General features: G+C 41.5%; 1 protein-coding gene across 2 annotated transcripts in view; it reads left to right on the top strand.

Annotated features, from left to right (window-relative positions):
* Positions 1 to 8016: 8016 nt before the first annotated feature.
* Positions 8017 to 23809, top strand: part of LOC120997105 — a 31764-nt gene continuing 15971 nt past the window's right edge. The window contains exons 1-2 of one of the 2 annotated variants that reach the window (XM_040427041.1): positions 8017 to 8139; positions 13452 to 13576. In XM_040427041.1, coding sequence (XP_040282975.1) covers positions 8065 to 8139; positions 13452 to 13576 — 200 coding nt within the window. In that variant the 5' untranslated portion in view covers positions 8017 to 8064. Of the gene's footprint in view, positions 8140 to 10751; positions 10906 to 13451; positions 13577 to 23809 lie in introns of those variants that run through there. The other variant, XM_040427042.1, reaches the window with a different exon arrangement.

Raw genomic sequence — 23809 nt, 5'->3', positions numbered from 1 at the left:
AGATTTTTCAAAATATAAGCTTTTGGTACCCATTACGATTTCTCTGGGGGTAGATAAATGGCTGGGTAAGGCCTTTATTGATTCTAGCTCAGCGGCCAGCTTTATTGACTCTGAGTACACTGTAAGATTGGGTATTCCAATGTTTGCTTTAACAACTCCTATCCATGTCATGGCTATTGATGCTACTCCTCTTTTTGGTGGTACGGTGAGCTCATGTACCTCAGAGATTTCTCTAACCGTGGGTGTGTGCCACTCAGAGAGATGATCCCTTTTAGTCCTGGAGAACCTACCGGTTGAGGTGGTACTAGGGTTGCCTTGGCTCCGACTACATAACCCCACTATAGATTGGTCCAAGGGGGAGTTGGTGAGATGGGGGTCTGATACTTTACCCACTGTTGCTAGGGAATATTCTGATGTATTCTGATCACCAACCCCGGAGGTTCTATTCCCCCCCCAATAGACCTTATGATTGTACTATAGAGCTAGTAGGGGGGGGGGGCAAGTTTCCTAAGGGGCGAATTTATAATCTTTCTATGCCCGAACGCAAGGCTATGGAAGATTATATAAAGGAGAGCCTTGGTAAAGGGCATATTAGACCTTCTGTCTCTCCTATGGGGGCGGGGTTTTTCTTCGTTAAGAAAAAAGATGGTGGTCTTAGGCCATGTATCGATTACCGGAGATTAAATAAAATCACTGTCCAGAATAGATACTCCCTCCCATTGATTCCGGATTTATTTAACCAGGTTCTGGGGGCAACCTGGTTTTCCAAGATTGACCTGAAAGGGGCATACAATCTAATCCGAATCAAGGAGGGAGACGAATGGAAGACGGCGTTCAATACTCCGACAGGACACTTTGAATATCAGGTGATGCCTTTTGGACTAAGCAATGCCCCAGCTGTGTTCCAAAACTTTATGAACGACATTCTTAGGGAGTTCTTAGGTAAATTTGTTATTGTCTATCTTGACGACATTTTGATATTCTCTCCTGACTTCGAATCCCATGTGTCTCATGTTAAACAAGTTTTAGAGGTGTTGAGGGAGAATCAGCTATCCGCTAAGCAAGAGAAATGTGTCTTTGGTGTACAGGAGATTCTGTTTTTAGGGCATGTTCTGACTCCTCACGCCTTCAAGATGGATCCTGGTAAGGTACTAGCAATTAAGGAATGGGTAAGACCTTCATCCTTAAAGGCCTTACAACGGTTCTTAGGTTTCGCCAATTACTATCGTAAATTTATTCTGAATTTTTCTGTAATTGCTAAACTGTTGACCGACCTTACTAAGTAAGGGGGCAGATTTGGAGAATTGATCTTCTGAGGCCATTTCTTCATTTGAAAAATTAAAAAAGGCATTCAGTAGCGCTCCCATTTTGATCCAACCTGATCAGGAGAGACCTTTTATTGTGGAGGTGGATGCGTCCGAGGACGGTGCAGGAGCAGTCCTTTCACAAGGTCCTACTAGCCTCACTAACCTGAGACCGTGTGCCTTCTTCTCCAGGAAATTCTCTCCCACGGAGAGAAACTACGACATAGGGAATAGGGAGCTGCTGGCCATTAAATGGGCATTTGAGGAGTGGAGGCATTTTCTGGAGGGGGCAAGGCATTGTGTAACTGTTGTCACTGACCATAAAAACCTTATGTTTCTCGAGTCTGCTAAGAGGTTGAATCCCCGTCAAGCCAGATGGGCTCTGTTTTTTACTCGTTTTGATTTTTCCATTAGTTTAAGGCCGGGAAGTAAAAATGTGAAGGCAGATGCATTATCTCGGAGCTTCCATGCTTTTAAACCTACTGAGGTACCACCTGAATCCATCCTACCAGCAAAAATCTTCATAGCAGCTCTAACCCAGGATATCTCGGCTCGCATTGGGTCTGAACAACATCTGGCACCGGTATCTACCCCAACAGATAAGTTGTTTGTTCCCGTACAATTTAGTCTCCAGCTGTTGGGTGAGTGTCAAGATTCTGCCTTTTGTGGACATCCGGGTGTTGAGGGCACTAAGTATCTGGTTTCTAGATCTTATTGGTGGCCCACTCTAACTAGGGATGTCAAGTCCTACGTGTCAGCCTGTGAGGTTTGTGCCAGGTCCAAGACACCTAGACTCGCCCTGCTGGTAACCTATGACCCCTACCCATTCCCAGTAGACCCTGGTCCCATATCTCGATGGACTTTATAACTGACCTACCGCCGGTGGAGGGTAAGACTGTGGTTTGGGTAGTGGTCGATAGGTTTAGCAAGATGGTCCATTTCATTCCCCTGTCTAAACTCCCAAATTGCAAAACCCTGGCGTCTATTTTTGTGAAAGAAATTGTTCGATTGCATGCTATCCCGGAAAATATTGTTTCTGACAGGAGTGTGCAGTTTGTGTCCAAATTATGGAGGGCCTTCTGTCAACAATGTCTAATTTCATTGTCTTTTTCCTCTGCCTACCACCCGGAGAGTAATGGGCAGACTGAACACAATTCTTGAGGTTGTATGTTGCTGATGACCAGCAATTATGGGTTAAATTTCTTCCATTGGCTGAATTTGCTTTGAATAACTGTGTCAATTCTTCTGCTGGGGTTTCACTTTTCTTTTGTAACCATGGTTTCCATCCCCATTTTCATTATGGGTCATCCATCTCCACCTCTAACCCTGAGGCGGATAGGCTCTCCTCTGAACTGTGCACAGTTTGGGCCCTGGTTCAATCGAACTTAGAAAAGGCGCAAAGTTCGCAGAAACTCAATGCTGATAGGAGACATTCTAGGGGGGTGAATTTTCAGGCTGGGGATAAGGTATGGTTGTCCTCCAAGAATCTCTCTCTTAAGGTAGATTCTAAAAAGTTTGCTCCTCGTTATATTGGACCATATAAGATCACGGAGGTGATTAACCCGGTATCATTTAGGTTGGAGCTGCCCGAGTCATTCCACATTCATAATATGTTCCATAAAACTCTACTTAAAAAATATTTTGAACCGGTAGTACCATTGAAAGCCTTGCCTCTGCGGGTTCTTGTTAATGATGCTGTTGAGTATGTGGTGTCTAAAATAGTGGATGTCAGGAATTCCTTGCAGTATCTGATTCACTGGAAGGGGTATGGACCTGAAGAGAGATCTTGGGTACCTGCCAGGGAGGTTCATGCTCCTAGACTTGTTCGAAAATTTCATTTAGAGCACCCTGAAAGGCCATCGCCTGAAGTCTTGGGTCCGGTGGCCCCTCATAAATGGGAGGGTACTGTAACAGGTTGCCGAAGGCGCACTCGGTCTCCTATCAGCCGTAGACCTGCTGCTTGGCTTCGGGAGCGAGGATCTGTGTTTGACCCAGGGCGGCTTTGCTTGCTGGGAGGCCCCCTGCTCCTAGGTCTGCCTTGAGCGCCGAGCTGATCACTCGGTGCTCGACTGGTCGGTCTGTCGGTCAGCACAAGGTATCCAGCGAAACACACCACAGGGGCACAACTAAAGATTATGACTGCTGAAGAAGGCTCTTCTTCCCCAATAAAGCACAATAAAGAAGGCATCTGCCCTCAATAAAGGACAATTTTTGGCCCAGTTTTAATTTTGAAAAGCATAAGAAATCCAATAACTCAGTGTTATTAACAGGCTGCTTGTTACCACCGGCTCCCATCCGTTTACCCTAAACAATATAAGTCAGTGTCACTCTGACATTACTAATGCTGTCTTTGAATTAGAGAGCTTGAAATTACCTGGATATAGGACATAAGAGACCTCAGAATGTCATACACAACTATTTAGGGCAATCTAAGCACTTTTGATTCCGGTTGAATTTATTTGTACCCGAATCAAATCTCCTGACAGTTTTGTTAAAATTGGACCGCAAATTAATTTCAAGAAATTTGCTCATCTCTAGTCCCCTGCAGTAAGGCACCATTCCAGTCCTTTGGAGCTATAGGTAACATCAAGCCTTATATGCCCACAGTGAGAACACTTATAGGTACTGTATAGTATATTACCCACTTAATGACTAGCATTTTTTTTCTTCGCCTTAGAGATGACCAATTTGATTGTAAACAAATTGGGTTTGTTCCGAATTTTGCAAAAAACTTTCTGACAAATGAAGTTTTTGCAATTTGCTCCAGATGAATCACGTAAAAGTGGCACCCAGTGCCCTTTTACTGTGAATATTGGTGAGGAAAACCATGAGGGAGGAAGATGGAGGATCACATGACTCTGGGAAGAAATGTGGGGGAGGGGTTCAGACAACCTAGATCAGCCAATCAGGGGACAGTAGGCAGGCAGCTCTTTATGCTGTGACAAAAGAATCGTCACTCTGTCTTCGAATTGTGACCTAGAAGGTTATTTTGTGGCAATGTCTCACAAAAAATAATTGCAGACACAGGCCAATAATCTAAGGACATGATAAGGAGAGAATAGGGAAATATAATTGGGTAGATTTTATGAAATTCGTTCAGGGAAAGCTTTGATAGAATGAGGACTGGTTACCAAGTTGTGTCTTTAATATAGCTGCTGGCAGCTAGCTCTGCATTAAACCCAACCCCCTTGCCCCAGCAAGAAAAAGAAACTTAAAAAAAAAAAAAAATTGTTTCTGCAGTTCATATGCCTAATGCCAGCACCCCAATAGCATACATTCCATTCCAAGCAATTGCACATTTTTTCCATCTAAAAAACTGTTTATATTTGCTGTTTTTTAATTGAACATACAGTATCAGTGCATTGTCAATACCAGTGTGATGTGTGTTTGTAAAAATGGAGTGACATTTAATTATTTCTCTGTATTTAAATTACATTATAAAAAAACTTTTGCTAGTACTGTTTAATATTCTGTGTTCAAACATGTGAAGTTTCATTGATAGGAAACGTAACTTTTCATTTATAGGTGTCACAATAAAATGTCTGGGAAACAGAATAATATAAAATAAAATTACCATGCCTCATCATCTGAGACTTAGCAGGTTGGTAGTAGCAGCACCAGCTATCCAGTCAGAAGTTGGGTAGTAGGGAACGTTCTCCCTGGCTTCCAACAGGCACCTATTATTGTGAATAAAGAAGATGAGATTGCGGACTGGATGAGTCACTCCTCCTCTTAGTCACAGCAGAATTATGTACAGTATATGTCACTTCTGAGACATCTGTGCCTAGGAGCCAGGGGTCACCATAATCCTCTTGCTACTCCTCCTTAAAACCCCAGAGACGTTTTTTAGTTGTTTCCTCTCTCTATTCACTGCCCCCTGTAGTGGAGTGCCTTCTTTTTTTCTAAGTAGAGGTAACAAAAACCCCATGTGCTATAAAAGATGGTCAAGATAGTCTCTCTGTTGACTAGTGTGAGAACAGTCAGCATTTGGACCGAAAAGAGGAGGAGGTTCAGGTGGAGGCGTGGTGGTGTAGCTGTATTGGTCGTGATAGTAGCGGCACTTGCAGAGACAGTGGTGATGGTAGGGGCAGTGGTAGCAAAAGTAGCACTCGAAGAAAATACAGAGCAGGGACTCAGGAACCGGTCAAGGAGCCCAGGATGACATATTGCAGTCTCATAAAAGGGACATGGAGGATGAGAATGACAATTATGTTGAACAGGACCTGAGCTGGATGGGGGTGCTGAGGAGATGTCATCAGAGGAGAAGAGTGTTGGCCATAGCAACAATAAACAGAAGCGGCAATGTATGGCTAGAACCTCCCCGAAAACCTCCAGGACCAGATCTGGTTATATTATGGTTAGCTTGTTAACTTGTAATGTTGCTGATACTGTGGAAGCAGGCTCAAAATTTGCAACAAGATATGTCAGAAGAATAGCTTGCACGTCTTGCTGGCTGCCCTGTAGCTGTTGGGAACCCACAAAAAGAAAATCCCATGAAGGAGGAAGTGGATTATGATGAGCCACTGGAGAAAGAGCAGCAGGAGGAGGAAAAGTCGATAGTGCAAAAAGACAAGGCTGATGATAATGATGATGACACTGGTCATGATAACCAATCATCTCAGTGTGGGGGGGGCAGAGTTGGAAAGAACTGAGTCCACGGATATGCAGGCCAGAATGTTAAGCTGTATGCTTGCTTGCTTATGTACTGACAGGTACGTACTATATCATTGCTTACGTACTTTATCATTCACATCAAGCAATCTGATCACTGGATAGTCATTCTTTTAGACCTTCATTATCAAAGCAAAATAGGGGAATATTTTCCTGTTGCAAAGAGTGAGGACAAATTGCTTTATGACCAGGATACGCTGTGTACACAGCTTTTGGCAAGCAGACACCCGCGGTATTGCTGTCCATAAGTCTGAGGCACCTCTCCTCCTCGCACAGAGTCAACCACCTCCCACCATTTCTGCTACCACAAGCATCTGAAGCCACAGCAGCCAGTTCAGTATCATCAAAATGATGGAGCAATTATTTTTATGTGCCAGGGCAAGCTTAGGCAAATCAACAATGGAGACCTACCTGGACTCTCGCCTCTCTCTGACACATACTGTGTTCCCTGACCCCCATAGACTTCTGGGGAGGCAGGCTAGAACAGTGGCCCAGTATGCTCTCTCCGTTTTTTTTTTGCCTGGCCTCTAGTGACAACTCAGAGAGGGTTATCCAAACAACAGGGGGCCTTATGACACCCAAATGGGCCGTGTTGTCCTCTGCCAGTGTCCAAAACATTACTTTTGTCAAAATGAAGGATACATGGATCCATAAGGATTTTCACACCCTCTGGCTGAGGCCGATAAATAGATCTACCTTGCTGATGGTGCCCTATCATGCCACTGCTGCTGTCTGCCTGTCTACCATCTTGTTCCATACTGTATGACCGCTTCTGCTGACATCATGCCACTAAAGCTGTCTTTTTGCCTACTATCATATTCTGTACCGTGTGCCTGCTGGCATCATGCTACTCCTGCTGTCTGTCGGCCTACCATCATGTTCCATACTGTATGATTGCTGCTGACCCTACCACCAAAGCTTCTACTCTCTGCTACTAATTCTTACTGCCATTACCATTGCCGCTACAGTTACTGCTACTACTACTACCCCTAAAGAGCCACACAGACATGTACTGCTTGTATGTTTCATGCTGTGCTGTTACTGTTTTCACTATAATTACCCTAGCCTTTACACATCCACACTATACTGCTGCTGCTCCCAAATAAAAGGGAGAATTTTTCCAGGCTTATTCAGAAGTCAAATTTTTATTCTAATATAACACTTGTGTGTGTACCCATACAGACAAGCATTCTGCCCCTGTTAATAAATAATTTTTTGGACACTTGTTAAGAACAAGCCACTGCTTCTTATGACATTACTATGTGTTTATAAATAGGGGCAGAAATCTGCTCCCTTAAAGGCTTAATTTTTGGATGTTTGGACCCAACAAGCTACAGTCTTTTTTTGTGTTTAAATACCATCAGCCTCTGATAAGGGACAAATTTTGGAAGCTTTAGAACATAAAAAAGCATAACACGTGTTACGCCACAGTCTTTTTTTAAATACACTGTTTGTTAACACGGTCAACCATGCGTTTACCCATTGCTGCATATGTAAGTTTTACTTTTATTTGATATTGTTGTCAATGTGTTCATAAGCTTAAAAAGTAGTGAAGAGAGGTCAGTATCATAAAGCAATGTTTCAGGCCAATTGGAACATATTTGATTTGTGTAGAATCAACATAAATTTTTTAAAAAAATTGAGTCCCCATTGATCATGCAACAGTATAGATAGTGGCAATCAAAGACATCTAAAATGATAATAAAAGAAGAATTAACCTAATCATTGGAAATATTACACAGTTCCCATATGTCAACTCTCTTTCGGTGCAGACAATTGACATGACACAGAGAAGCTTTCTGAGAGAGCTAGTGAACACCACAGCAATATGCCCATAATATGCACCCAAGGGTATGAGTTTATTGCAAATACTAAGATTGTTCTGTTTTTGGAATCTTATTCCCAGAAATGATCTTTAATATACAGTATAATGAGAACAATCCCATGGTGGTGATTTTTTCTTAAGAAATATTTTAGAACTTCTATCTACAGAATTACTCAATTATTTTGTTTTGAAATGAGAGACTAAACAGTAACTGAAACCACACCCCAGTCATAGAGATATAAGTAAGCCTGGCAAAACCAGAGCATGACTGAACCTCTGAGCCTGGACACAGAAAGTACTGAAGAGCCTTTGACAACCTCCAGAAGCAAGACATCGCAGGTCAAATATAGATGGAGTGACCTCATGATATAATATATATATATATATATATATATATACACACAGGTGAAACTCGAAAAATTTGAATATTGTGCAAAGTTCATTTATTTTAGTAATGCAACTTAAAAGGTGAATCTAACATATGAGATAGACTCATTACATGCAAAGCGAGATATTTCAAGCCTTTATTTTATTTTTTTATAATTTGGATGATTATGGCTTACAGCTTATGAAAACCCCAAAATCACAATCTCAAGTCCCCTTTGCTCAGGGGATATGGATTAATTAGCTGACTAGAGTGTGACACTTTGAGCCTAGAATATTAAACCTTTTCAAAATATTCAAATTTTAAGCTGCATTACTGAAATAAATGAACTTTAGCACAATATTCTATTTTTTCGAGTTTCACCTGTGTCTATATATATATATATATATATATATATATATATATACACACATACACACAACATGGGACTACATGTCTGTTATCTTTGGTTTTACATAGGACTGCTGGTCTTTACTTAGAGTTAACATGGTGTTTAGTGTTGAGCGCGAATATTCGAATAGCAAATATTAATCGCGAATATCGCAACTTCGCAAATTCGCGAATATTTCGAATATAGTGCTATATATTCGCTGTATCAAATATTCGTAATTTTCTTACATCTGAAAACATGATTCCTCCCTGCTTCTTTCTTGTGGGTCAATAAGTCATTGGCCCACAAGCAACTTAGGCAGGAAGGAATCATGTTTTCATATGGAAAAAATTACAAATATTCAAAAAAAATGATATATAGCAATATAGGGAATATATTCGTTATTTAGAATATTCGTCTTTTTTATTCCACTTATGTACAGTTGTTCACATACTCCTCCCCGACAAGCGTCCCCGTCACCATGGGAACGCCTGTGGGTTAGAAAATATCATCGGATCTGAGTTTTCCCGGAGATCGCGAAAACTCAGATCCGATGGAATATTCTAACCCACAGGCGTTCCCATGGTGACAGGGACGCTTGTCGGGGAGGAGTATGCCAAAGTGGAATAACAGTACAGATTGAAAAAAAAAGACGAATATTCTAAATAACGAATATATTCCCTATATTGCTATAACTTAGTTTTTTTTAGAAAATTTGTCATATTCTTCATATTCTAAAAAACTAAGTTATAGCAATATAGAGAATATTCGTAAAATACACATATAGACTGCAATTTAGCTAATATAGTACTACAGTATTTTTTTTTATAGTTTACATTTTATTCCAAATTGGAAGTTCAGAAGAGACAAAAAAATTAGACTATAAAAAAAAGATTATAGCACTATATTAGCTAAATTACAGTCTATTTGTGTATTTTACGAATATTCGCTATATTGCTATAACTTTGTTTTTTAGAATATTTGTCATATTCGTCATATAAAAAAAAGGTAAAGCAATATATAGCGAATATTCGTAAAATAAACATATACAGGTAGACTGTAATTTAGCTAATATAGTGCTATAGTATTTTTTTTATAGTGTACATTTTTTCCATATCTGAAGTTCAGAAGAGACAAAGAAAATTATACTATAAAAAAATGATTATAGCACGATATTAGCTAAATTGCAGTCTATATGTGTATTTTACGAATATTCGCTATATTGCTATAACTTAGTTTTTTAGAATATTCGTCATATTCTAAAACAAGAATATATAGCAATATAGCGAATATTCGTAAAATACACATATTAGCCAATAGCCAAGCAATAGGAAAGTTGACTTATACAGTTAAAAAAAAAATAATTGCAATACGCGAATAATTAAATCGCATATTATTCGCGATAAATAGAATAATGACGAATATTCGATTTCGACGAATAAAAGACGAACATTCAATCAATTGAATATGGCACCTCGCACTCATCACTAATGGTGTTATCCGTGTCATGCTGCATATTCTCTCCATCATGGTCCAAACCTCAAACCAAAGAGACATTACAGTCCCACCATATATGTGATAGCTCCGATGACACACATACACTTCCAACAAGTATCTCAGTAAGAGCTAATTATTTTGTTAATCATGGGTGGTGTCAAATTGTAGTACCCAAGACCTGGGGATACTACAATTGTATATAGTTATGTATATATTATGTATTGTTTTGTTGTTATTTGGTCGTTAGTTCCGGTTAGGCTTAATGCACACGGCTGTTGTTTTGGTCCACATCCGAGACGCCGTTTTGGCGGCTCGGATGCGGACCCATTCACTTCAATGGTGCTGCAAAAGATGCGGAGCATCTGTTGCTCCGTTCCGTGTCCCCGCAAAAAAAATATAACATGTCCTATTCTTGTCCGCGATTTGCGGACAAGAATTGGCAGTTATATGTAAAGGCTGTCCGTGCCGTTCCACAAATTGCAGGATGCGCACGGACGCCATCCGTGCATTGCGGATCCGCGATTTGTGGACCGCAAAAAACACCACGGTCGTATGCATGCGGCCTTAAGGATATGGTTGGCAAGGAACAGGGCTAACCATCCTGTTCCTCCCATCTTGTTAGGAGTGGGCCAGTCCTGATTCCTTGCCAGGAGGGAAAGTTCCTGTTGAGTTACACAGTGGAGAGGAAGCACATGCCTGGAAGGATTCTCCAAAGAGAATTATAGCTAAAGACAGCCTCAAGTAAAACCTTGGGAAGACCAACAGTAGAGTGAACAGCTACAACCAGCACTAAAGACACTGCTGTGAGGTGAGGGACTACGGCTAAGACATCCATCACTCAGAATACTACTAGGTCAGTACAACATAAGTGCTAAACTGTAACGATAAAACCTGCCTTCAAATCCTTATTGGTACCAGAGAATTGCACTTGAAATCAGCTGCTATTTAATGTACCTGAAGTTCTATGTTGCACTAAGTAAAAGAGACTTTTATACATTTAATTATGGCTTCATTCTTTAATATTGTATTCCCACTGCACTGATGCCCAGAGATTAATGACCTGAAGTAGTATACCATGTCACAACACTTCATCGGGGCCACTACCATTCAATGTCAAAGGTATTTAACGTTTTGAAGCCTTTTTCTTGAATCAGACAACCTCTAGATACAGTTTTGGGAACTTTTATAACAGAGGATGTCATCTCTTTAGCATATAGCTATTTGTTTCCCCAAGCAGATATATAGGTTGGGATAGGAGAGCGTGAGATTAAATCCTGAAGTAGCGACCTACGGTACCAGTAATGGATATTATTTTATGGGTCATATTTTTTGTAGTGAAAGGTCCTCGAGCATCCATGTAGAATGGCCATATTCACGTTACTTAAAGGGGTTGTCTCACTTCATCCATTTGTCCATCACATTATACACTGCTTGTTTTCAGTGGTTACGACCACCCTACAATGCTTACATACTATAGAAAAAAAGCCTCCCTCTCTGGTGACCAGCAGTTTTTAATATAGTTATATAGGTAGCATCTACTACAATATATGTACTCTGAAAAGTATCTGTGATGTTACATAGGACTGCAGATGACATCTACTACATTATCTGTACTCAGAGAGCTATCACTGTGTTATCTGTGGTGTTACATAGGACTGCGGGTGACATCTACTACATTATCTGTACTCAGAGATTTATCACTGTGTTATCTGTGGTGTTACATAGGACTGCAGGTAACATCTACTACATTATCTGTACTCAGAGAGTTATCACTGTGTTATCTGTGGTGTTACATAGGACTGCTGGTGATATATACTACATTATCTGTACTCAGAGAGTTATCACTGTGTTATCTGTGGTGCTACATAGGACTGCAGGTGACATCTACTATATTATCTGTACTCGGAGAGCTATAACTGTTATCTGTGGTATTACATAGGACTGCAGGTAACATCTACTACATTATCTGTACTCAGAGAGCTATAACTGTTATCTGTGGTATTACATAGGACTGCAGGTGACATCTACTACATTATCTGTACTCAGAGAGTTATTACTGTGTTATCTGTGGTGTTACATAGGACTGCAGGTGACATCTACTACATTATCTGTATTTAGAGAGTTATTACTGTGTTATCTGTGGTGTTACATAGGACTGCAGGTGACATCTGCTACATTATCTGTACTCAGAGAGTTATTACTGTGTTATCTGTGGTGTTACATAGGACTGCAGGTGACATCTACTACATTATCTGTACTCAGAGAGTTATCACTGTGTTATCTGTGGTGTTACATAGGACTGCAGGTGACATCTACTACATTATCTGTACTCAGAGAGCTATCACTGTGTTATCTGTGGTGTTACATAGGACTGCAGGTGACATCTACTACATTATCTGTACTCAGAGAGTTATCACTGTGTTATCTGTGGTGTTACATAGGACTGCAGGTGACATCTACTACATTATCTGTACTCAGAGAGCTATCACTGTGTTATCTGTGGTGTTACATAGGACTGCAGGTGACATCTACTACATTATCTGTACTCAGAGAGATATCACTGTGTTATCTGTGGTGTTACATAGGACTGCAGGTGACATCTACTACATTATCTGTACTCAGAGAGTTATCGCTGTGTTATCTGTGGTGTTACATAGGACTGCAGGTGACATCTACTACATTATCTGTACTCAGAGAGTGATCACCATGTTATCTGTGGTGTTACATAGGACTGCAGGTGACATCTACTACATTATCTGTACTCAGAGAGCTATCACTGTGTTATCTGTGGTGTTACATAGGACTGCAGGTGACATCTACTACATTATCTGTACTCAGAGAGTTATCACTGTGTTATCTGTGGTGTTACATAGGACTGCAGGTAACATCTACTACATTATCTGTACTCAGAGAGCTATAACTGTTATCTGTGGTATTACATAGGACTGCAGGTGACATCTACTACATTATCTGTACTCAGAGAGTTATTACTGTGTTATCTGTGGTGTTACATAGGACTGCAGGTGACATCTATTACATTATATGTATTTAGAGAGTTATTACTGTGTTATCTGTGGTGTTACATAGGACTGCAGGTGACATCTACTACATTATCTGTACTCAGAGAGTTATTACTGTGTTATCTGTGGTGTTACATAGGACTGCAGGTGATATCTACTACATTATCTGTACTCAGAGAGTTATCACTGTGTTATTTGTGGCGTAACAATACCTTATATTACATAAACCTCAGATGACATCACAGAGAACCGGGTTATTGTATTTTTAGTCCTGTTTGTGAACCCATCGTCACTGCTGGTTACTGTCAGGTGTCCATATACTGTATGATACAGACATACATGTTGCTGCTATTATGTAGGTTTTTTGTTACTGTTGCAGATGAGGATGGGGCACATTCTCCTGGCCGCGCTCTGCCTGTGGAGCTGTGCACTGACGGTGACTCCACTACTAAACGAGGAACAAGTGGGAAGAGCAAATAACTACATCCAGCAGCAGTTCGCCAAGTAAGTAGATGTGTGGAGCTGATGAGATTGACATCAGTCAGGAATCTCAGGATGTCACATGTAGAAGTAATGTTCTACTAAGGGGGAGTTCATACCACCATTTTATTTTCCGTTCTTCTGATCCATCAGAAGAATAAAATAAAAACAGCATCCTTTAACAAAGAATGGTCCTGTTGCATCAGTTGGCATCTGCTTGAGCCATTTCTGCCTGAGATTCGTTTTTTTTAACAGAAAAAAAAAGTTCTGCATGCAGTTATTATTTTTTTTTACGTCTAAAAAATCGTATCTCAGACGGAAATGGCTCAAACGGATGCCAAATGATGCAACAGGATCAGTTTTTTCTACAGGATCTTAAAAAAAAAAAAAATGAATCCTATGCATAAGGGCTAATGCTAATAGCTGGCCCATGTCCGTACAGTGGCCCGCAAACAGTGAGTAAATAATATATGGACAGCGGCCGCGTGCTCACAGTATCACGGATGCAGTCCCATTCACTTAATTGGGTCCGCAATCCGGGAGATACAGTGCGGTGTGGAATGGAGGCACAGATCGGAAGGCCACAGAAGCCCTACGGAGTGCTTCCATGGGTTTTCTGCCCATGCCTCCGAACCGCAAGAGAGTAACGAATGCACTACTTTTTTACGGTGCGGACTGTTGGATGCAGATCACAAACCCCATTCAAGTGAATGGGTCTGTGTCTGCAATTTGTGGTCCACAGTACGGGCGGTTGTGTGCATGAGCCGAAACTGATGCAACAAAATCTTTTTTTTTTTACAGGATCCTGTTTTTTTTTTCTTTCTGTAAACTCTCACTAGGCCTGTTACACCAAAACTGTAATAATATTAGTTGTGCAGTGACCCTCTGCGGGGTGCTGTGAGGAGGAGAGGAGTGGTAGTGTTGGCACAGATAGGGGTAGTAGTGGCTCATGGCGCTCCCTGGTGCCGTGCAGTGATCGGAGGGTGCATCCTTTCTTTATTCAAGTCACCATGATCTTTTGGGGTGATGGGGTGCAAGGCAGGACAACTGATGCAGGTCCGGCAGATAATGGAGGCAATGACCCAATTTAGCTATAAAAAGCCAGTTTAGTAAGAATAAAGAACGGTCTCTTTAATAAGGATTAGAGAGGAGCAAATTCAACCCCACAAAGTGGAATTCAATCCAAATTTCAGGATGAATTCAATTTGCCACAAAGCCAAGTTATAGATTGACCTGAAATAGTGTAAAAAACAAAAAACAAAAAAATCATATTTGCCTCCTCCATTTGCTTGCGACGGGACTGAAGAGCTCAGCTGAAATCCTATGCGTGGTGACGTAATCTTGAGCTTTATTTTTCAGTAAATTTCACTCTGTTTTTACTCCAAGATGCCGTGGTCATGTATGAACGCACATTAGCTAGCTGGCCCCCTCTCTCTCTCTCTCTCTCTCTCTCTCTCAGAAGGCTGGTACCCAGGCCAAAATCTTGTGGCCCACAGTCTGCGGCTCAGTAGTCCAGCTGGCTCCTTGATCACAGGACTGGTGACTCATGGTCTGTGGCTCAGCCACCCCATTTCTGCGTCTTCTTCTAGTCATCCATGCAGACTGCCATGAGTCTCTTTTTCTTTTTTAAAAGTTTGTATTTATCCTGTTAAAAGATAAATATTTAAAACAGTTCACTGAACCAATAAAGCACATACCGATGAGACATTGCAACAGCGGCTTGGTACATGATACAAACTCCACAAAAGTCTGTCAGTTGTGTTCCTTCGAGCCTGTAGTTTTGGCTTTGCTTCTTGAGAGTTTCATTATGGATTTAAATACCATTCACTCACTCATACACACCACCGCAGCGCCTTCAGCTAAGCTACTGATGTTCTAGCAGCTAGCCATAGACCCCATATTTTATCAAATCTCTCTGGACTTCCTCTAGCAAGGTAAGTCATTTTGTACATTGGCAAGGCCGCTTCGATAAGTTGCATCCAATGTTGGACTGATGGGGCAGTCCAGCAGCGCTTCACCAAGTAAGTAGATGTGTGGAGCTGATGAGATTTACATCAGTCAGGAATCTCAGGATGTCACATGTAGAAGTAATGTTCATCTAAGGGCGAGTTCATACCACCATTTCATTTTCCGTTCTTCTGATCCATCAGAAGAACAAAAAATAAATAAAAAAAGAACAGGATCCTTTAACAAAAAATAGTCCTGTTGCATCAGTTGGCATCTGTTTGAGCCATTTCTGCCTGAGATCCGTTTTTTTGAGCAGAAAAAAAAGTTCTGCATGCAGTTATTTATTTGTTTTACGTCTAAAAAATTGTACGTGTATCTCAGACGGAAATGGCTCAAACGGATGCCAACTGATGCAACAGGATCAGTTTTTTTACAGAATCTTAAAAAAAAACGGATCATATGCATAAGGGCTAATGCACACGACCATAGCTGGCCCATGTCCGTACTGCGGCCCGCAAACAGTGAGTCAACAATATAGGGACAGCGGCCCGCAAACAGTGAGTCAACAATATGAGAGTTGCATTATGGATTTAAATACCATTCACTCACTCATACACACCACCGCAGCGCCACAGGATCCCCACCTTCAGCTAAGCTACTGATGTTCTAGCAGCTAACCATAGACCCCATATTTTATCAAATCTCTCTGGACTTCCTCTAGCAAGGTGAGTCATTTTGTACTTTGGCAAGGCCGCTTTGATAAGTTGCATCCAATGTTGGACTAAGGGGGATTTAGGGGGTTTCCAGTTCAGCAGGAAAGACTTCCTAGCATAGAACATTAGAAGTCGATATAGTATCCTAGATAGTTATGAGCGGCAGGTGCAATATTCAAGTTCGCGATATTTCGCAAATATTTTGTAGAATATTCGTTGAATATTTGCGAATTCGAATATTCATTATATTCTACATTCTTTTTTTTACTCGAAAATCGGCAAGGTAATGATCGCGTAATATGCTAATATTACGAGATCAAATACAGGCGTGGGTCAAAAACGAATATATAGCACTATAGAATATAGTGCTATATATTCGTTTTTCGAATATTCTGCATTTTTTCCATCTGAACACATGATTCCTCCCTGCTTCTTGCTTGTGGGCCAATGAGTCATTGGCCCAAAAGCAATTTAAGCAGGGAGGAATCATGACTCCAGATGGAAAAAAATGACGAATATTCTAAAAAACTAAAGGTGGGACGAATCCAATTTTTTTCAAATCCGAATCCGAAAATGTTCTCGAATATATTGAATCTTTCGAATCTCGAATCCTGTACATAATTGTGTGAACGGTGTAAGAAATAAAGTCAGACCGCGTCAGTTTGTCTGAACCTTCGCCTCCACCCCCCAGTTACGGTCGCACCCTTTATGACCGCGATCATTACGCCACTGCTCTTATCACTACAGAAATACAGGGTAATACAGTGCCACATACCTCTTACATCCAGTGACGTCTCCTTTGATGTAGATAGAAACATAGAAACATAGAAACATAGAATGTGTCGGCAGATAAGAACCATTTGGCCCATCTAGTCTGCCCAATATACTAAATACTATGGATAGCCCCTGGCTTTATCTTATATGAAGGATGGCCTTATGCCTATCCCATGCATGCTTAAACTCCTCCACTGTATTTGCAGCTGCCACTTCTGCAGGAAGGCTATTCCATGCATCCACTACTCTCTCAGTAAAGTAATACTTCCTGATATTACTTTTAAACCTTTGCCCCTCTAATTTAAAACTATGTCCTCTTGTAGCAGTTTTTCTTCTTTTAAATATTCTTTCCTCTTTTACCTTGTTGATTCCCTTTATGTATTTAAAAGTGTCTCTCATATCCCCTCTGTCTCGTCTTTCTTCCAAGCTATACATGTTAAGGTCCTTTAATCTTTCCTGGTAAGTTTTATCCTGCAATCCATGTACTAGTTTAGTAGCTCTTCTCTGAACTCTCTCCAAAGTATCAATATCCTTCTGGAGATATAGTCTCCAGTACTGAGCACAATACTCCAAATGAGGTCTCACTAGTGCTCTGTAGAGCGGCATGAGCACCTCCCTCTTTCTACTGGTAATTCCTCTTGCTATACACCCAAGCATTATGCTAGCATTTCCTGCTGCTCTGTGACATTGTCTGCCTACCTTTAAGTCTTCTGAAATAATGACCCCTAAATCCCTTTCCTCAGATACTGAGGTTAGGACTGTATCACTGATTTTATATTCTGCTCTTGGGTTTTTACATCCCAGGTGCATTATCTTGCACTTATCAAAATTAAATTTTAGTTGCCAGATTTTTGACCATTCCTCTAGTTTTCCTAAGTCCTTTTCCATTTGGTGTATTCCTCCAGGAACATCAACCCTGTTACAAATCTTTGTGTCATCAGCAAAAAGACACACCTTACCATTGAGGCCTTCTGCAATTTCGCTGACAAAGATATTAAACAATATGGGTCCCAGAACAGATCCCTGAGGTACCCCACTGGTAACAAGACCTTGGTCTGAATATACTCCATTGACTACAACCCTCTGTTGCCTGTCCCTCAGCCACTGCCTAATCCATTCAACAATATGGGAGTCCAAGCCCAATGACTGCACTTTATTGATAAGCCTTCTATGTGGGACAGTATCAAAAGCCTTACTAAAGTCTAGATAAGCGATGTCTACTGCACCTCCTCCATCTATTATTTTAGTCACCCAATCAAAAAAATCAATAAGATTAGTTTGACATGATCTCCCTGAAGTAAACCCATGCTGTTTTTCATCTTTTAATCCATGGGATTTTAGATGTTCCACAATCCTATCCTTTAATAGGGTTTCCATTAATTTGCCTACTATTGATGTCAGACTCACTGGTCTATAGTTGCTCGATTCCTCCCTACTACCTTTCTTGTGAATGGGCACAACATTTGCTAATTTCCAATCTTCTGGGACGACTCCTGTTGCCAGTGATTGGTTAAATAAATCTGTTAATGGTTTTGCTAGTTCACCGCTGAGCTCTTTTAATAGCTTTGGGTGTATCGCATCAGGCCCCTGTGACTTATTTGTATTGATTTCAGACAGCTGACTTAGAACCTCTTCCTCTGTAAAGACACATGCGTCAAAAGATTCATTAGTCTTCTTTCCCAACTGAGGTCCTTCTCCTTCATTTTCCTTTGTAAAAACTGAACAGAAGTATTTATTGAGGCAGTCAGCTAGTTCTTTATCTTCTTCCATATACCTTCTTTAGTTTTTAATTTGGTAATTCCTTGTTTTAGTTTCCTTTTTTCATTTATGTATCTGAAGAATGCCTTATCGCCTTTTTTCCCTGACTGAGCTAATTTCTCTTCTGCCTGTGCTTTGGAAGCTCTTATAACTTGTTTGGCCTCTCTCTGCCTAATCTTATAAATTTGTCTGTCATCCTCGTTTTTTTTTTTTTTTATAATTCCTAAATGCTATCTTTTTGTTTTTAATGATTTTGGCCACTTCTGCTGAGTACCACAGTGGTCTCTTCCTTTTTTTGCTTTTACTGACAAGCCTAATGCAATCTTCTGTTGCCTTCAATAGATAGATGGTTTCTTTCCTCATCTTCTCCTTTCAGACCTTCAGACCAGACCAGCATTTTTCAGCCATTTTTCGTCTCTGCAGTTTGACAAAACAAAAAAATCTTAGTTTACTACTTTTCCATCATCTTCGCATCTTCTGGACAAATTATCCTACCACCCCCAATACTGTGCCGCTGTGCTCCCCAATACTATACTGCAGAAACAGATAATACCCCTGATAATGCTAGTACCACACAGAGCCCCCCATATAAAATACCCCTTCTTTGTGGCCTCGGTAGAAGCCCCCATAGTGCCCCCCAATAATGTGCCAATAAGAAATGGCCCCACAGTGCCACCCAATAATGTGCCAGTAAGTGTCCCCATAGATGCCCCCCTAATCATGTGCCAGTATCAAGTGCCTCTCTCCTCCCCCCCACATGTGCCAGTATCAAGTGTGAAGTGCCTGTCCCCCCCCATGTGCCGGTATCATAGTGCCATCTCCCCCCCAATGTTCCAGTATCATAGTGCCATCTCCCCCCCAATGTGCTAGTATCATAGTTCCATCTCCCCCATAATGTGCCAGTATCATAGTGCCATCTTCCCCCCCAATGTGCCAGTATCATAGTGCCATCCCCCCAATGTGCCAGTATCATAGAGCCATTTCCCCCAATGTGCCAATATCATAGTGCCATCTCCCCCCCATAATGTGCCAGTATCATAGTGCCATCTCCCCCCCATAATGTGCCAGTATCATAGTGCCATCTACCCCCATAATGTGCCAGTATCATAGTGCCATCTCCCCCCCATAATGTGCCAGTATCATAGTGCCATCTCCCCCCCCAATGTGCCAGTATCATAGTGCCATCTCCCCCCCAATGTGCCAGTATTATAGTGCCATCTCCCTCATAATGTGCCAGTATCATAGTGCCATCTCACCCCATGTGCCAGTATCATAGTGCCATCTCCCCCCCAATGTGCCAGTATCATAGTGCCATCTCCCCCCATAATGTGCCAGTGTCATAGTGCCATCTCCCCCCATAAAGTGCCAGTATTATATTGCCATCTCCCCCCCAATGTGCCAGTATCATAGAGCCATTTCCCCCAATGTGCCAATATCATAGTGCCATCTCCCCCCCATAATGTGCCAGTATCATAGTGCCATCTCCCCCCATAATGTGCCAGTATCATAGTGCCATCTACCCCCATAATGTGCCAGTATCATAGTGCCATCTCCCCCCCATAATGTGCCAGTATCATAGTGCCATCTCCCCCCCCAATGTGCCAGTATCATAGTGCCATCTCCCCCCCAATGTGCCAGTATTATAGTGCCATCTCCCTCATAATGTGCCAGTATCATAGTGCCATCTCCCCCATGTGCCAGTATCATAGTGCCATCTCCCCCCCAATGTGCCAGTATCATAGTGCCATCTCCCCCCATAATGTGCCAATGTCATAGTGCCATCTCCCCCCATAAAGTGCCAGTATTATATTGCCATCTCCCCCCCAATGTGCCAGTATCATAGTGCCATCTCCCCCAATGTGCCAGTATCATAGTGCCATCTCTCCCCATAATGTTCCAGTATTATAGTGCCACCTCCCCCCATAATGTGCCAGTATCATAGTGCCATCTCCCCCCATAATGTGCCATCTCCCCCCCAATGTGCCAGTATTATAGTGCCATCTCCCCCATAATGTGCCAGTATCATAGTGCCATCTCCCCCCATAATGTGCCAGTATCATAGTGCCTTCTCCCCCCCAAATGTGCCAGTATCATAGTGCCTCCCCCCCCAATGTGCCAGTAGTATCATAGTGCCTCTCACCTCTCCCCCTTGCCAATGTGCCAGTAACACATAAAAAAAAAAAAACACTTTTACTTACCTCCGCTGCGATGCAGGCCTCTTCTGGCCTGTGTCCCGCGCTGTACAGCTCAGGCGGCGCAATGTCGTCATCGCGCCACCTGCACCGGCCTCTGATAGGAACAGGGAAAGGAAACGCCTCCCCTGCCACAGCAGCGAAGCGCTCATCTTTTGCTGTGCCCTGCCGCCGCCACCACCAGTCTGAGCCCCACTGGGATTCGTCGGATTCGTATGCGGTAAATTACATCGGGATTCGAGTCCACGAATCCAGCAAGATTCGAGGGATTCGTGGATTCGACGAATCCCCCGTCCCATCTCTATAAAAAACGAATATACCGTATAGCACTATATTGAATATAGTGCTATATATTTGTTTTTTAGAATATTCGTCATTTTTTTCCATCTGAAGTAAACAGTGTTCAGTGTTCATTTCAGATGGAATAAAATGACGAATATCCGAAAAACAAATATATAGCACTATATTCTAAATATTCACGAATTCTCGAAGTTGCGATATTCGAGATAAAAATAAGCTTTTCTAATATTCGCGCTCAACACTGATTCTAGAGTATTTGGTTTGCAACAGATCATTAACCAATCCTAACAAGCTATTTTCAGGGGAATATACCAACGGCAATCCTAGCTTCAAATTTGAGAACTCATGGACCCCTGACAAAAACTCTGCAATTATCGGGCAATCCCAGATCATATGGATCAAGGTGCCAATCTCTCCATTACACCTCGTACATAAAGAGCTATTTAGCATTCGTTCTAGTCGGACTGGGGTTAAATAAACACGGTGTATCCATTTGACTTGTATCAACTGATCTCTGGCACATGTGACTGTATTCCTCCAATTATGCATAAGCTCCCTTTCATGCCTGTCCTCTAATCTGGGAATGTCCTTCTGCCAGCTTGCCAAAGCTCTGGTCAGCGGGGAGGCCAGTTGAGACGGAAAGCACTAAATAAAAGAAAGATACTGTTTTATATGAAACTGTTTGTCTAGCAATTTTTTAGATCTCTCCATATTCTACATTGATCTTACCTCTTCCAAATTGCTCTACACAGGCATGGAAGTATCTAAAGAGGCTAGTGCCGGGTAGGCAAAATTCCTATTGTAGATCTAGAAAGGTTTTAAAGACTCCCTCTGAGTACAAATGGGTCACATATTTTTCTAAGCACTGTTCCCTAACTGCAGAACACTAGGGACTCTAACTGCTCCCCCTATATGCAGTTTTTAGCTGAACTAGACCCTCCTAATGGGAGGGGTGGAGTAGAGAAACTAAGCCCAAACAAATACAAAGTTACAATTTTCATATCTCGTAGACTTGCATTATAGATTTAATAATACTCAATGACACAGTGATGATACATACTTAGTAGTGTTGATCGAGCACCAAAGTGCTTGTGTGCTCTGGCCAAACACATCTGTATGCTCATGTGCTCTACCAAGCACCCGAGCACAATGGAAGTCAGTATGAGAACCCCAGGCAGGTTCAAAATTGATGGAAACCCCATCAAAATGGTTTGGAAACAGCATTAAGAGGATAGCTAGATGCATCTTGGACTCCTATTATCTACGACATACAATAGATAACCACACAAAGTCTATATGCCAAAAGCCATGTATGTGAAAGCCATCAATCTATCCATAAGACAGATAACAGGCTTTGTCAGCATACCTTACAATAGCAGCCTTGTGCACTATGATACATTCCAAACCAGCTCTCATCTGACTGAGAGCCTGTAAGCCTCAAAGTTACTTCAGATCTGTTGGATGCCTTGGGTGGACCTGCACACCTAGATCTATTAATATCATTAGGGAGACAAAAAGTTTGTCCTAACAAAATATTCAATAACCTTTCTATACAGTTTTGTCATCTAAAAACGAATTAGCATAAACATGGGCATATGGGAAAGACATGCAAATGAGCAAAATCTGCTTTGTTTCTCAGCTGAAAAACCATTTGCATGGAAAATCCGCAATCTACACTACTCATAAACAGCGCCATCTATTGGTTTCATAATCTTATGACAAGAGTAATAGTCTTGTCATAAGACTGTGAAACCAATCGATGGAGCTGTTAATGAGTCATGAACTGCGCCATCTATTGGCTTTATAGTCTTATGAGAAGACTATTAGTATAGCCTTTTGCATGGAAAATTCACAATAACAATTCGCGATCAGAATATTCACGATCTACACTACACTTGTCATAAGACTATGAAACCAATAGATGGCGCTGTTCATGAGTCATTACAAGCAGGCAATAGTCATCAGATACACCCTAGCAAGCTTATATTACCGCAGATAAAGTGCTAGAAGATGTGTGAATGATAGCAGCAATCCGATATACACCTCAGTGTTAGCGCAGGCTATTATAGGCTGAGTGCTACATGGTGTGTGGACTCTGTTGAGCAGTGTGCCCCACTTACTTGCGCCCCAACAAGATGAACAGTGTCATCTATTGGTTTCATAGTCTTATGACAAGACTATTACTTTTGTCATAAGACTATAAAACCAATAGATGGCACTGTTCATGAGAAGGGTTGAGCGAACCCGACTGTAAAGTTCGGGTTAGTACTTTAGGATTTTTGGACCCCGGACCCGAACCCGAACTTTTAAATAAAAGTTCGGGTTCGAGTTCGGTGTTCAGCGATTTAATGGCGCTTTTTGAAAGGCTTCAGAGCAGCCAATCAACAAGTGTTTAACTTGTGTACCCTTAGAAGCCATCACAGCCATGTCTACTAATGTCATGGCTGTGATTGACCAGTGCAGCATGAGACCCAGCCTCTATATAAGCTGGAGTCACGTAGCGCTGCATGTCACTCTGCTCTGATTAGTGTAGGGATAGGATGCTGCTGCTATGAGGGAGAGAATAGGAAAGA

Source organism: Bufo bufo, chromosome 4, assembly GCF_905171765.1.
Source record: "Bufo bufo chromosome 4, aBufBuf1.1, whole genome shotgun sequence".
Lineage (NCBI taxonomy): Eukaryota > Metazoa > Chordata > Amphibia > Anura > Bufonidae > Bufo > Bufo bufo.
This window is presented reverse-complemented; position numbering and strand designations above follow the sequence as displayed.